Genomic DNA, 16,736 nt, shown 5'->3' with positions numbered 1-16,736 from the left:
GTCTCCTCACTTGCTTAGCTTCACTTGAGACATTATATCAAGGTTGTTGGTAAAGTGCAATGCTGGTTGGGAAGCTTTTATTATACCCATTAGCGCTACACATGATGTGAATGTGCAGGAAAAGGAGAAAGCAATATGACTGTAAAGTAGGGCAGGGCAATATGGCCAAAAATATTTATCACAATATATATTTTAAAATTTGCAATAATGATATAACTGATGATATAATTGACACGAGACAAAATACTTTACAACTCCACAACTTTATTAGTGCAAAAAAACCCCCCCAAAAAAAAAACCATCAGTGTATTTTCACTTAAACAAGCAGCTGTTTTTTTTATGTGCATTAAAGCTATACACAAATTTAACAGTGGAAATGCAAATTCCTTGCTGACAGTTTAACCAAAAGGCATTTCCAGTGGAAATGGGCCGACATCTCCTGAGCATAACCATGTATAATATCCACAAAACTTAAAAAGAGGTTTTACACACAATACGGTAATATTATGTTGAAGCACAGTACGTATTACTCCGCAAGGCTCCGCCTACGATAGCCGTAATGCTCCGACAATCCATCAAGCGGTGCGGGTTTGTAGCTTAGCAAAGTTCTGTTGTTAATTCTGGCTCCTGATTTTTCAGATCAGACTAATGTTCTTTAGATTATTAACTAGTTTAGTATGAAAAACTGAACGCAACACTCCATAAAGCACGTCATATATAAATGTGTGGCTATCATTTAATTTATTGACATGCCCAGTGATTACAGCAGAGCATAGAAATTAATCAGCCAACAAACACCCTCTTGTTAAGGCACAGATTAGAATACATTTAACCTACAATGCACCACACACTACACAGCAGCTCCATTAGCTACAGCTGGTTGAACAGGATGTTGCCCCCCTGCTGTATAACCACAAAAAACCCTCACAAAGGAATATTTCCATTTCTGTCTACGGGCCAGTTTGCATTTCAAGACTCCTGATAAATATTTAACAGACCACAGCTCAGGTCTACACTCTGACAAATATCTTAGCATATTCAAAATTCACTTTACCCTGGATTTCATATTGCAATGTTATGTTCTTCAAAAGACAGCACAGCTCTTTGCTATGTGCATCTCAACTAACGCTGCATCTCAACTGGACTTTTTCTGGCATTCTGACTGCTACTAAAGGTGAAAGAGGCTGTGTCAGTGGTTGGTTTGTCTGATGATGATCACTGTGCAAACAGCAAAGACATTGGTTGCATCACCACACAGCACTGCCCTGTTTTTTATGATTAGTGTTTATATTAAACAATAAGGCTGCGGGCAATTAGCAACATGAAACAGAATTGCAGCAGTGGTCTAAATTTGCCTTTAATATTAAATGAGGTGATAACTTCTCAGTGAGAACTTTAACTAAATAAATAAATAACAAGATTGCATAACTTCCCAGCTAAATCTAGCTCTATGAAAATCGCTCTATTCCTCTTACTTGACTGATAAAGAGCTCTGGGCTTTGGTTGGCACCTTCAGGCAATCACCACCCTTGTTTTTCCAGAAGCAGGGCTTTGTCTGTCATAGAAAGCTTTTCAGACCACCTAAGGGTTTTTGTTTTAAACCAAGTAAACACAATAAGACATCTATCTATCAACATAAAAACAACAAGCACATATATAAATATAGAGCCTATATACAACATATTAATGGCTTCAACTTTAAAGAGGATAAAAAGGTCAAACAAAGAAGAGAAAACACTCCAATCGGGTAAACTCCCCCCTCTCCAAGTCTGCAGTGAGCAAATACCAGTAACACCGACATGCAGATGCAAAGATAAACAACTTGCACATGAAGATGTATGCACATGCATGAAATGTGCTCCCAAAAGTGATTTAGTTTATCACCTTCCATGTTGCCTTTAATACTTATATTCGATTCACACTAACTTGAACACTATATTAAAGACTGTTTGGCTATACCTCATTCTGCTCTGTAAAGGTCTACTTTTTCCTTCAACACACAGACAGGGGTAACCATTTCAAAGAAAGGACCAGTGTTGGGAACACTGCTCTGCTGGGTGTGACTGTGGGGCAACAGCACAACGTATATACGTCAAGGGATCAAACGCAAGTGAAAAACCCCAAAAAAGCCAATAAGGGCTTTGAGCTTTGTTTCATAACTACAATGAAGACAGTAGCTGAAAAAACATGATTCAACACAACTACTACTATTAGTACTTACAATTTCTTTAAAATAATAATCCATCCTCCCCAAACCTAAAATGGTAAGGCCTCTGAAAGTCAGGGAAACCCCAGAGAAAAGCCCCCAAAGGCAGAAATACCCCTTGACAGATTTCCATCTTTGTCATCACAAAGCCTCTGAGAAGGATGATGATCACAATGCAGTCAGCGTGAGTGTGAAACAGGTAGGGGAATGGTTTTTTTGTGGGGATTATCATTTAAGCCATGAGAAAAATCCAAGGAGAAAAACCCCACTATACTGGAATTCAGAAAAGAAGAAGGTTCTAACATCATTCTATATTTATCTATTTATTTTAAGTAAATGTCGACTTTAGACATTGACTTTCCTTTGTGCGTTTCTGTGGGTGTGTAGAAGCAGATGGCTTTTAAGATCAAAAGCAGCATGGGTGTGGAAACCAGGTGTCTATGTTAAAATAAGAAAACAAAAGCAGGGTTTTTTTTTTCTTCTATAATGGGTGTGGCATATACACATTTTCTGTCAAACAGCGATGGAGTTTTGTTGACTGAGCTGAAGCCAAAGTCAAACTTTCTTTAATCCAGTGAGGCTGTGCATAATTCATCCTTGGATAAACACAGAATAAAGCCAGACACAACATAGGTGACAGAGACACACATGGCACTTAGAGAGCCCTCCATTTAAATCTATGGGAGAATTCTGGTGGTAGAGGTCTTGAGCCACAAATCTGTCTTACTTAGGAATGTACCTTGGATTTGAATAATTATTATACTACTAATAAATATGATGCATTATGAAAACGCACTGAGAAAGGTCTGGCTGAAATGAAATACAAGTAATGAGGAAACCAGGGAGGGACTATAAAGAAAATTAATGCTGACTCTCGACAGTAAAAGTCTAGGTAAACTAAACCACTGGAAACTCCAATGAGCAACCGATCGAGGTTTCAACCAACTGAAACTGTCTTAACTAGCTTAATTGATAAGAGATGATGGTCCACAAAACAAGGAGTGCTGTCATGCCAGCGCAAAAATCTGATTGACACACCCGTGCACCAAACTGTGTTCAGTTCCCTGAGAACCAAAAGAGAGGCTGGAGAACCTCCTGCTCACTACTACCACCACCATGGAGGGGAGAGGAAGAAAGAGAAAAATAAATAAATAAATAAATAAATATCTGTCATGCTCAACACTTATCTACTAGCAAAATACAACTTCTCTGGACCCAACTTGGGGAGAACGAATGCAATAAGTTCAATTAATGAAAAAGGAAGGACCTTTGACTTATAAGCCACAAATCTGTACAGTAACACTTAAAACTGACAAAAAGTGCAAAGGCTAACTGATTTAAGCGACACGCAATCAATCTGAACCTCTCGTTTAGCTTGCACAGCTATGTTTAAATATGCACCCTCTAAATTATTCGTAGTCATGTGATGTTGCCCATTGGTTTGCGAGGCTCCATCTGAAACGCATACTGTGCATTTTGACTGTCACCAAACCAGACATGACAAGCACAGTGGTGGATATCAGAAGGTAAAAAGGTAACCTGCCGTGAACCCTATCACCTTACCTGCCTAGTAAATTAGTTGCCAAGCAGGAATGTTTCTGGAAACTAAATTACTCAACAATTAAACAACAGGATACAGATCAGACTGATTAATCAAAAAGTGACAACACACTGAAACATTGGTGACAACTAGCAAGGGCAGCAATATCAACTGGACTAGTCATGCACATCTTCAGCAGGGAATCTTTGAAAGGCCTATGACATCACCTACATAACTGGCTGATGTCATTGATTGTGTTGGTGCATTATGTGTTAACTGCTGTGTGGTCATTCGTGATGTGTGTGAATGTTAGAAAGTGCTTACATGTAGAAAAAAAAGTGCTTGAATGACAGGTGAATGAAACATGTTATATGAAAAAAGGCAATGATAAGAAAAGGGAATATCGCAATAGAATATGGGTAAAACGTGCATGCGCAGTGCCTTTGTTTTCATACGCACATGGCGGAAAAAGCATGGCGGTGGCAGAGAATGAGAAGGGCGAAAGCGGATCGTTAAATAAAACAGATGAACCAGAATTGGTTTGTAAAAATGGTGCAACTTCAGTGATGTTGAACTGGTTTGGTTTTTGTCCGTCAGATACACATGAAAGCACAATTTGTGGTAGTGCATGCTAGCGGGCCGTCATTATTACAGTGTTTTTTGGAAAATAAGGTGTACTTAAAATCCTTTAATTTTCTGAAAAATCGACAGTGCCCCTTATAATCCGGTGCACCTTATGTATGAATTCTGGTTGTGCTTACTGACCTCAAACCGATTTTATGTGGTACACGGTGCTCAAAAATCTGTCAAAAAATGTTTTAGTACGACTAAGCTACAAACCCGTACCGCATGATGGATTGCCGGAGCATTACAGCTACTGTAGTCAGGAGCCTCGCGAAGTAATACGTACTGTGCTTCAACATAATATTACCGTATTGTGTGTGTATAACCACTTTTTAAGTTTTGTGGATATTATACATGGTTATGCTCAGGAGATGTCGGCCCATTTCCACTGGAAATGCCTTTTGGTTAAACTGTCAGCAAGGAATTTGCATTTCCACTGTTAAAATTTTGTATAGCTTTAACCCACATAAAAAAACAGCTGCTTGTTTAAGTTAAAAATACACTGATGGGGTTCTTTTGCACTAATAAAGTTGTGGAGTTGTAAAGTATTTTGTCTTGTGTCAATTATATCATCAGTTATATAGTTATCGGAAATTTTAAAATATATATCGTGATAAATATTTTTGGCTATGCATAAGTAGAATGGAAAAAAATCGCTGTATAAGAACCAGTCCATTTACCACAGTCTACAAAATAAAGACCATGTTTTATCAAAAAGTTTTACTCTCAAATGAGCCATTTTTAAAAATCACTACAACAGCAGATCATTTTAAAAGCTTTCCATAATCTAACAAAGCAATGTGCTTTCATAATTCCTTGTCTTTATTACAGAAAAGCAGCAGACTTGCTGCTGAACATTTACATTATATCCAAACTACTATATATTTTTTTTGTCCGTGGTTCAGCTTTTCAAAGTGAAGCCAAAACACAAGCAGGAGTCATTGGATAACTGAGTTTATTTGAATGAGGGTGAACACTGGGACTTAGAGGACTAGTATCTTGACAGGTAAACATGATCTAAGTCCTGTTAATGATCAAACTGAGCCACGGTGAACTCTTTATACCACAGTTCTGACTGCCTGTGGCGGTTATCTCCATATCTTTGAATTTCATCTGTTATGTCACCACATTTATAGACAAGGGCATGGTGGAAAAAGAACAAAAAATAAAATCACATGCACCATCTTGTTGCCCAAGACATGGAGTTGTTTTTTTTTTTTTTTTTTAATAAAGAAAAGAGTTCAAAAGCAAAGGCCCATTTGCACATAAGTGCCTCCGAGGTCTTTCAGGGGAGCAGATAGTTTGTGTTCTGTATCTATTTTTGCTACACGCTGCTGGGGATAAGTCTCCTGACCCTGGAAAGGAACACAAACGGGCTTTTCAGTGGCAGCAAAAAAAAAAAAAAAGGAAAAAAAAAAAGAAAAGACAAAGAAAATAAGTTGTGAAGATGCTGCGCAATCACGGCATCTGACTATGGTGCTGACAAAGATTATTCCTCTTAAAAAAAAGAGGAATAATGTGCAAAAATATTTCTTCAAGAAAACAGACTGTAAAGCTGCGCTTTTACTGCCCCCCAGTCGATTGGTTACTTTTAACAGTTCAACCGTGAAAAAGAGGGAAGAAGATGCTTGAATGCTATGGGAACTAAATTTATTGGGTTGGTGCCTAATGCTAAACAGGGCTGTGGCAAAGAAAGGAGGGGGCCCAATGAAAAATTAGTGTGAAGAGCAGACAATCAGCCGGTCACTGTTCCCATTACCGCCTTGTTTGGATTCAAAACAGGACATTTGGTTTCCAAGCAGGCTTCGCAAAATGAGAAAGTCAGCTGGGAAATGACATCTTAAGGGCACTGCCTGAGAGCACTATCTGAGCCAAGCAACATCACTAACAAATGTGATTCGTTGATGCTTGAATGAGACTCAGGGGGTCCCTCAACGGTTTCCTGTATACCACTGGGGGTAGAAACTTGTGCAACAGAGAGAAAGGGGGAAAAAAAGAAAGAGGGATTTTTGTTTTGTTTTGGTTGGGGGGGGGGGGGGGGGTCCTGCCAGCTTAATTTGAATAGCAAATAGCACGAAAGATTAGCATTCCAATGGAGCTCTCCATACCAACGGACCCCTCCCACAGCACTAATCACAGAGAAAGACTGAGGAATGCTGAGAGCCTTGTCACATGCAGTGAGGCATTTTTTCAATGACAGTGCAAGATGGCGGTTAGAAAAGAAGAAAAAAAAAACAAAAAAACAAACATAAACAAAACAAACAAACACCCAAAACAAACCAGGCCATCAACAAGGTCTTCACCTCATTGAAAGACAAAGGAAAATCTGTGGCTCTAACATAGTAATTCCATCACCAAAGATGTAACTTGGAAGCTAGAACTAGCCTGCCAAAGGGTCCAGTTTGGCCTAGTGTTTCTGGTAGGCCCTACAATTTATGATTTTTATAAAATCTTGGTTATGGCTGAGGGGAAATTTTCAGAATGTGCCCATTTACTCTTTAAGAGAAAAATATTGAGTGGATGGTGTTCTATCATAGGGCTGTTTGATCTAACGATATATATCGGATGACGATATAAAAACGTCTATCTTTTCATTTTACGCTATCTTTTGTTTCGTGGTGTCGCAAAATAAACTGTTTACGGCAATATTTTTTCATCGTTTTGATGGTCACTGTGGTGGCTATATTCATTTCTTAAAGTTCTCTCTTTCTCTTATATTTAATATAACCACACTACGGACGGGCAAGTGCCTGTTTTTATGCGTTGTCGTTAGCAACAACCACGGTAAAACCATCGTAAAACCACCCGTTTGTTTATTTTTCCACATAAACCTTTCACAATAAAGCTCAAGATCCTGTTGACTTTTCAAAATAAACTGAATCACATGAAAGAGTATGCAGAGTATTTACGGATGAGAAGCAAAAAAGAGCCGTCAGGTGCTAAAAAATAAACCTTAGACTCAAACGTTAGAACAGGCTTTTCCCCGCAGCACGCTGTGTAATAAATACTCAAAGAAAATGGCGGCCGTTACAACTTATGTCTAAAAATGTATAGTTTCATGCATCTGTTAAAACACTCGACTCCAGGTACAGGTCAGGTTACATTTTTGTGATTTATATCGTTATCGGGACAATAGACGTCTTGTATCGGGATATGAGATTTTGGTCATGTCGCACAGCCCTATTCTATCATATATTATTTTACAATGGGTTCTATCACTTGGCGCAATAAAGCAAGTTAGACACTCCTGACTTGCACAGATATGGATATTTTTTCCACAACTAAAGCTCAGGAAGATGATCTCAACGCCTGCTCATGACCTTCCATCTCACACTGAGATGCCTTAACATTTTATCCCTGCCTGAGGTGCTAATTACCAAGCCCAGACTGCAGCTCCTCTCACTCTTCCCATCTCCCTATATTCTACTCAGCACATGAGCAGACATGTCTTTGTCTGTGTGCCACATCGCTGCCAATGACGCTATGTTGGGTGCATGATTTCTCTGTGGAATCACTTCTCACAGCGAGCAGAACGCAAATATACAAACTCTTTGGATCTCCGTGTATGTACTGTGGGCCAAAGGTGGCAGTCTAAGCTTTTCTAAGGTCACATCGGGCAGGGGTAGGCAGCAGAGGTGGTCGATCAATAAATTTGTGCTTCAGGCCTCAGGGGAGCTTAGAAACCTTTAACCATTTATTGATTAATCTTGACAGGTTACCGAGGGGAGAAACATTTACTAAATTTAACCATTTAAACTGAATCCTGTAGTCAATACACATCCTTCCCTGGAAGTAAACAGTCTACAACCACAACAAAGGACATTTGTCTCAGGCTTTTTTGTTTTTTTAACCATTTTAAAAATATCAGTGTCTTTTGCTTTGGGACAGGTGAACGAATGAAGCTCAAATGTAGCCAGCTCACACCAACACCATTTGTCGGGGTATTTGGCATTATAACTTGCACTCATGTGATTAGGTATCAGAATAAAGAGCTGCCATAACCCCTTTGCTAAATGCAATCACTGCACCGAAATATGAGCAGGTTGTGGTCGTACTGGGCAGCTGTTCAAGAGCGCAGACTACAAAGCAATTTCAGCATACCCAGGATATCTTTTTCTTATCTGGATTCTGCATGAGCTTGTTAGGTCTGCAGCGCAAGTTACCAATGGAAATGGTAACCTGCCCTGAAAATCCTAAGCACCACATCCTGCTCTGTAGTAAGAGCCACATGAGTATGAAACGCGTCTGATCACATAATGGCAACAAACAAACCATAGCGCGGAAATCCGTAAGTTTCAAATCTGAAAGCTGTTCTGGAAACTTACAGTTCATCTCTCTGACGTTGTGACAGCACCATCGTGACGGGGCAGTGTGGGCGGAGCCGGATTTTATTTATTTAAAAAAAAAAAAAAGAAAGAAAAAAAAGAAGAAGGTGATTCCTGTGCAGCCGCTGCGCTCTCCTCGGTCAGGAGATGAGCTGTGCTGATCCAAGCAACACAGATTAGGTCAGGTGGTGTACTCCAATGACAGGTTAGTTTTGCCCAGACTGAGACTCAGATTAAGAGAAGAGGGTCGCAGGAATCTGCCCCCCGAAAGCTGGCTGACTCCGGGGAGAAGAAATGGAGAGCCTGCAGACCAGTCACCAGCTGAGTGTATGCTGCATCTGCAGGGGAGAGAAAAAGAGAAAGTCAGCATTAGGTATGCATGACAGATAACATGTAGAGTGTTCTGCACCAGTTTAGCAAAGACACTGTCAGCGATGATGGAAAAAACTGAACAATAAAGCAAAAAAATCATTGTATAAACTGCTCATTCATTCGATTTTTTTATTTGTTTACTTTTAAATATTTTCATCCACTTCTGTTATCTCTCTGCACAATCCGTCATGGCACAACTCTTGTCTGCTCTTGAAGCGAATGCCTCTCCGTTGACATACAAGAGCTGACCCACATTCTCCTCCCAGGTTGCCAACAGAAAAGAAAAACAGGACATGGCAGAGAGAGTATGAGTAACGGCTGTGCTCAAACTCTCCTGTCCCCATCATCTCGTTATGATATCACCTCAGGAGCTGACTTGGCTGATGGCATGCTTTAAAAAAAAAAAAAATCCATCAGTGGTAGTGGGAAAATAAATTTATTGTCAGGGTTAGAGTATTTATTTCAGGAATAATAAATGTCAATGAAATGTTAAGAATGTCACGATGAAGACTATTTCTATACTGCATCATTGTCTTGAAAAAGCACTTTAACAAACCAGGTACCCAACAGAGTAAGCCTCTTAATCTACTGGGACTAGCCTCAGTAAATCTCTGCCAGAGCACTAAACAAAAGGTACAAACTAAGCCAAATTACTTCAACACCTGCAAAAAGCTGACAAAATTACAGCAAGGCAGACTTCCAGACACAGGAAACAATGTAAAGTAGACATGAGATTTGCTGCTTGGGAAACAGGCAGTAAAAGAAACCGTTATTTGGCTACAGAAGTGATGAGGAATAGAAACACCCCAGGAAGCTACAATGAAGAGAAAAAAAAAAAAAAAAAAAAAAAAAAAATCACATTGCTGATTTTAGATGCAGGAGCTGCATTCCCACAAGGAAAAGAGTCCTCCTATGCACTGTGTTTCTGTTTGCAGAAAAAAGGAGAAAAGCTAAATAATTCTGGTTGGTCAGATGAAGGACTGACCAACCTGTTAAAGTACTACTTTGTATTGCTTGCTTGTTCATTTATTCATGTTGTAGAGAAACTGATTAACAGTACACAGCCTAACGTGACCAGCAGCTAACCTCTGGACCTTGATGTCACCACCTGACAGCAGTCCAAATGTCTACTTACCCCTGACTGTGTGTGCCTTACGGCGTGCTGGCTGCTGCCCAAAAACACTATCAGAGCGCAGCAAAAATATTCTAACGAGCAGGCACTGAAGCTAAAAATGTCTCCCTCACTCCCTCCATATAAAAAAATAACTACCACACAAAAAAGGCACCAAATGCATCAACCTTCACAACTGCCATTGTGTGTGAAAATCAGGTCATCTGCCACATATTGATACGTCTCTCTGCATTGCTGGCAGGTCTCATCGCTGTGTGTATCCATTAACGTGTAGGACTCCCTTCTCTGAAAAACTCATTTGCGGCTTCAGCATCGAGCAAAAATGTTTGCACAATAGCACAATCAGGCTAATTGGCTCAGCACAAAATGTTGTGCCTCGATGGAAAGGGAGGGGTATGAGCCGCAGCCAGGGGTGCATCTATAAATCTGCTCAAAGGCAGTCAATAATGGTAATGCGTCTTCCTCCCAGTGATTGTCTTGTCTTTGTGCAGGACCAGGAACTGTACAACGACAGAGCCCTTTACATTAATGATGCTGACTGGGAGATGTGTTCAATTTGCTTACGAGTCCCAACAGATTATCTGATGTTAGGAGACCAATTCATACATACTAAATGAACAATGTGTACTGTACATACTCTGCATCTTTTGTGGTTAAGAATGCAACAACAGCAGTCAAATGAAATGAATTCTTCCCAATCAGGGTTTTTACTCATTAATAAAAATAAATAAATAAAATATTGGGGGCCCTCCAGTTATTCTAGCCAGCTACATTCATTAGCTCAGACACACAAATTGGTACTAAAATAATGGACTAAAACAAAATACTAAAATTCACTCACCATAAGTAAAATGCACTTCCAGAACAGTCTGCATCACACCTCAGACCATAAAGTTACTCAAATAATCCATTAAAATGCTCCAAAAGTCTCCTAAATAACTACCTTGGTAGAGGAGTTACAGTAGAAAATTACCCCACTCAGAGTTATCAAGGGTAAACTGTCAACAGAGGACAAACTCATTTTTGAACCAGGCTGCAAAAATGCTTTTTAAAGCTGTTAAGTTGGGTGTTTTAACATGCGTGTGCTTAACTCTCTTCTGGAGGTAGCTTCAAGTGGCCATTAGAAGCACTGCAGTTTATTGCACTTTTGCTTCTGCTTCATTTTTTAGCTCCAGAGTTTGCCTCTTGGCTGTTACCTCTGAGACCTCTCAGACTAGAGTTGGATGTCTAGAGACTTTTACGTGGTCTTGGTCTCGAAAGACTTTGGTCTTGGATCCCTCAGTCTTGTCTTGCTGTCTCGGTCTTGCTGTCTCAGATCGACATAGTGGTCGGGAGATTTGGAGTCAACAGTATCCATGATATACAACGTAACGTTCGATAATGTGTCATGCGCAAAAGCATCAGCTCTAAGAGCCGTGCTTAGAGAGTGATTTGTAGTGAATCAGAAGAGTCAACTCCCATTGAGCGAAAGCCGGCTCCTCACTTAATTTCCTTTCGCTGCTCAGCTCTCACACAGTGGCTCAGCTATGCTCCAATCCCTCCATATTGCGGCCAATCACATGCGAGGATATAGGATAATATCATTATGTGAAAAACAGAGAGGGTGAGAGACGTGATAGTCAAGTGGAGCGCGCGTCTGTCCTCTCAGTTATTGAGTGACAGTAGACAGCGGTGAGGAGGGCTGTGCGAGTGCATCGCAAAAACACATAAATATGCCTGACACCCGTAAACGAAGCAGCATCTGGCTACAGTTTAAAGACTTTTTTTGTCTCGGTCTTGGTCTCGTCTCGATTTTGTCTTGACTCGGCCTGTCTTGGTCTCGATACCCTCTGGTCTTGGTATTGTCTTGGTCTTGGTTTAGGCGGTCTTGACTACAAATCTATCTCAGACAAACATTTGCGCACAAGCTGCATTTAAGCAGCTAACCCAAGGCTGGTCTCTACACACTTGAAAAAAAAAAAGTGGGCCACCTGACTGATAATTTGAATCCAAACAATTAAAATGTGCAACAATTGTTTAAAAATACCTGAGGAAAAATGTCAACAAAAAAAAGAAAAGAAAAAGACTCAAAGAAAACAACGTAGACGACGACAAATCCCCAAACTAATTAGATATCTAGTCCTGACACGTCACCATAACACTATGACTTAACCTTATGCCGCCAGCCAAATATTACAAGACGAGGTATGCACAAACATTTTTGACTACCCATCCCATGGTGTCTGAACAAAGGAATAAGCTGCTATGGCATGCAGAGAAGAGAAACAAAAATACCACAGTCTAAAGTCACATGTGAAATAGTGTTCTAGTAACTTGTCACAAAATATTGCAGCAATGCTGACAAAGCTGACGGTCGCGAACCCACTGCTACATTGGATTCACAGCTCTCTGGTTGTGACGTTATGTCGCCGTCATCATCCCCCCGCCCCCTTAAATGTATTCTTTTTTTTAAAAAAGAGAGAAACAAAAGAGAGAAACAAAAATACCACAGCATTTTTTTTCTTTTCTTTTTTAAAAGGCAAACATCTCAAACAGCTGGAATGTGGAGCACCTTCATTTACTCTTAGACTCCACCTCACATGCCCTGGGAACAACATCACAGACTGCATTTTTTACATAACAACAAAAAGAACTATTATGAATCATGTGAAATAATGAAGTGTTAAAATACAGCAGAAACAGTCAAGTTTGGCTGGAGAAGGCTGGCAAAGCTTGATCATACAAGAGCACAGACCAAACATAAAAAATCCAGGTCAACACCTGGGGGACAAAAGTCACTGAATTACAGAAGGAGAATGGCTACCAGGCTAAACTACTTTACTGAAGAGGAGGTACACCTATGCATAGGAGTCTTTTGAACAGGTCTGTGATTTTAGATCTCATAACCATGCAAAGAGAATCAAAAACGACGCTGTCATATGACCTGAACACTTACACGCTGACACATTTAGCTACTGAAGCAGATATAATATGATGTTTTCAAGACTTGGGTTTCAACAGAGCAATAAACATAATATATTTAACGGCTAATGTGCACATATTAGAGGCTTATCACACAGGCAGTAATTTAGATGTCGACACACTTTGGCTAATTTAACATACAAAGTGATAAAATTAGGAAATACGCTGTGGAGATGACTGCTTCCTGACAAGACTAAATAGAGGCTTTTCAAAATCAGATAACTAAAGAAATCTCAAGCTTGATGACACACAATGGAGATATCCTCTCCACTCTAATAACACTCAAATGCTAAGTTTCTGTGAATGGCTGTTCTTGATAAATCACTCAGGCAGAGACCATCTAAAGACCTTTACCACTAACTGATATTGCAACTGGGGGAACATCTGGTTCGGCTCCCAACATGCAGCCGCTACAACCCACGAGGTGCTTGTCTTAGTTAACTGGGTTGGTAGCAGTCACTTAAACCTATTAAATTACATGGGTAGTAAGATAGCAGAGTTCTCCTGAGATTAATAGAGGAGATTTCATTAGGAGAAGCATGATCTCTACAGATGGCTTCAAATGCGTGACTACAAAAATATTTAAGTAGTGCACAAGACAGAAAAAAACCTACTCCTTGCTCTCAAACAGCTGTTTTATCTTCTGGAAGAGCACACACACACCCCAGCATCCACACCCACAGAATGGGATAGACACTGAACAGAGAGGAAGCTGTAAAGGACAACAGATCAATGTTACGCCAATAAGACGCTTGACATGCAGGCGAGAGCAACACCATTGAGGCAGGTTAGCCTGCTACATTTATACAACAGCAAAGAGGTTTGTTATAAACCATGTATGAATCCCTCCAGGCAATTCACCTCACACCAACAAGCTACTGGCTGAAATTATTAAGACTATAAATATAGAGCAGAGGTTAATTCTGCAAGCAACTATGGTGGCTATCACACAAATGGTGGATTGCTATCAAAGCATCAGCCTCTACAACTTATTTACAGTCTCACTACAACATAAATACTTTCTGTAAAGTATAGCAGAATATCTGGCAACGTGTGAAAACAGTCATTTGTAGGATGGCTGGCAGTTGTTGTTGGCAGATTGGTTAATAACCAGTCAGCTTAGCAGTGGGCAAGCTGTCTGGGAGGTGAACCTCTATGCTACTGTAAGCCATCCACTATAGCAAAGGCAAACAGCCTCTCTCTCTGTCTCAATACTCTCTGCTGACAGAAAAAGAAGAAAGAAAAAAAAAAAGGGGGGGGGGGGGGGGCACAATTTGCTCCTTTCTCACAAAAATCTTCACATTTTCCACAACTATTAGATGACAACCCCATAACATCAGTGACTCTTTGCAGTTTTGCTGATGGACTAAAAGTAATTTCTAAAGCTTCCCATTGCAGTGAAACGCAATTGGTGCTGCTGTGTTTCCAGTGCTGACAGTACTGAATGGGGCCTGGCTACAGAGATGTACTTATTCAAATCAACTGCTGATAAAAACTCAGCACAGACGAGAAAAGAAAAAGAAAAAAAGCATTGTCAAGTAAAAATCAGCTCAGCACACAGTATATTTTATACAAATACAAAGCTGCTGTTCTTAAACTAAAAGTTGAACTTTGAACTATTTTGACATCATGGACAGTCTGTATAGCTACATTTTCTGACATTGAAAGAAAACTGCATAAATTATTACTAAACTTCGTGTGGACTGTGCAGATTTAGAAACGGATCAAGCAAATAGCAGGCCAACTTTGACCCACAACAAGACCAAAGCAATTTGCAGCATTTGGCATCAGTGTTTAACATAAGTGTGTGCATATCATAATAGTATTACAAGTGACAGGTCCCAACAACCGCTACTGTCAAAAACTGCATTGCTCCTCAAAATGGCTGCAATTGAGAGTCCTCTTAAGTCTGTCACAACCTACAACACAATCGCAAACACCTGCATGGAGTGTAAGACGTGTTGAATGCCGTTTTCTAAAATAAATATCAACATCCCACAGGATCAGGACAGGACACTTACCAGGCGTGGCTGATCCTAGCTCAAATTAATGGTTTATCCGATCTGAAAACAAGGTTCGCGCTAAGTAGCGACAACGTACTCTCCCCCATGAGACAGCCAGAGCAAAGACTAGCATTCATCCCCGTTTTCACTAGACTCTGAATTCATACAACGAGACACAGAAAACAGCGAGGCACACATGCAAACACGTCGCCTCCTCCTGCGTGCTCCACCCTGATTTTCAAACACCGTGCCAACAACACACGGCGTGAAGCAGCCCACGAGTGTGACAGCAATGATGTGAGCTGCCTCAGCCGAGCATCCATCAAGCAGTGTGACAGCGACCAGAGAGGGGAGAAACGCACCCGGTGACAGGTCACGGGAGCAACTGGGCTGACTGAAGTCGAAACACAATAATATCTGCACAATAAACCACACGACGCCTGAACGTCACTCACAACCGCTTCCAAATGCTAACGCCGGGGCTGCACCGCCGGTTAACGACAACAGAACCACACGGTGCGGGCGGTCAGGTGTTTAAACGAGACACAGGCCTAACATTTCCAAGGATAACCCTCTACTTGGAAATGCATTCAAGCATGCTGCAGGGGTTAAGAGACTAGGTTGACAGGCACAGTTACTGCACTTTAACTACGCTAATTACTTATTACTAACTTAAGGTGGACTCCATAAGCAGCACAATTGGCACTGATATACCTTATCACTGAAACCTTCTCCAAACTTACTCTACTTCGGCTTACCTGACCACAACGCCAGTCGTTATCGTTATCTTATTCCAGGTTATCTTCAGCTAAAGTTAATGTTAGCCAAGTTAGCTCCAGAAAGTTAGCTCGCTCGTTTAACTTCAATCAAAACCGCACTTTGTATTCCAGCTCAAGTATGTACATTTAACCAAAACAGCAAATAATAACGGCTTAAATGACAGCCAGTGTTCAAGTGCTGTTTGTCGGCACACAAGGACAAACTCCCACTGACAGGGTACCTGCTGCTCCAGTCCAGAGCGGCCTATCCGCCATTTTGAGGCACAGAAAGGAGGTGCACGGACTGCAGCCACATCGTCATTTTCCCCACCTAACGACGGATTCCTTCGACCGTCGCCGGCTTCATAAATGAAAACTGCTCAGACTTACCCTATTGTTACTGGCCGTGAGTATCCTCAGACGTCTCCGACGGCAACACGACCCGGCAGGGCGTGAAATTTCCGCTCCCAAAACCTGGTCTTATGATGTGGAGGTAAACTGTGGCCGTCTTGTCTCCTGTCGGCTCCGCTCGCTTGTTTTTTTTCGTACACTACCGCATTCGACTTCGGCCGGGTACGCGCTTGGAATTCGCGTTCACGCCATCACAGGAGCGCGCGCGCCCTTGGTCGTTATTTTATTTGCCTGTTAACTCTTAGATTGCGGCTTCTCATTAGTATGTTTTAAATAGAGGAAATTGTCCTAAATGTCATGAGTGATTTAGAGACTTAATAAACTCACAGAAGGGCACTTTTTTATTTAGTGATTTAATTATTTTTTGTACTTTACACGCCAATTCTAGGATATTTCTCAGGTAA

General features: G+C 40.7%; 1 protein-coding gene across 3 annotated transcripts in view; it reads right to left on the bottom strand.

The window, feature by feature from the left end:
* LOC147314509 (lissencephaly-1 homolog) overlaps window positions 1-16,501 on the bottom strand; it is a 35,315-nt gene extending 18,814 nt beyond the window's left edge. The window contains exons 1-2 of one of the 3 annotated variants that reach the window (XM_086261482.1): window positions 16,312-16,501; window positions 8,696-9,033 (exon numbers count right to left, since the gene is read on the bottom strand). In XM_086261482.1, coding sequence (XP_086117608.1) covers window positions 8,696-8,727 — 32 coding nt within the window. In that variant the 5' untranslated portion in view covers window positions 8,728-9,033; window positions 16,312-16,501. Of the gene's footprint in view, window positions 1-8,695; window positions 9,034-15,181; window positions 15,288-15,921; window positions 16,139-16,311 lie in introns of those variants that run through there. The other 2 variants (XM_086261483.1, XM_086261484.1) reach the window with 2 other exon arrangements.
* Window positions 16,502-16,736: the final 235 nt, after the last annotated feature.

This window comes from Aulonocara sp. 'chitande type north' Nkhata Bay, linkage group LG14 (genome assembly GCF_057382095.1).
Source record: "Aulonocara sp. 'chitande type north' Nkhata Bay isolate Kocher_YH1m ecotype deep benthic linkage group LG14, A_spYH_male_GT1.1, whole genome shotgun sequence".
Taxonomy (NCBI): Eukaryota; Metazoa; Chordata; class Actinopteri; order Cichliformes; family Cichlidae; genus Aulonocara; species Aulonocara sp. 'chitande type north' Nkhata Bay.
Note: the sequence above shows the minus strand (reverse complement) of the source record. Positions and strands in the feature narration are given on the sequence as shown.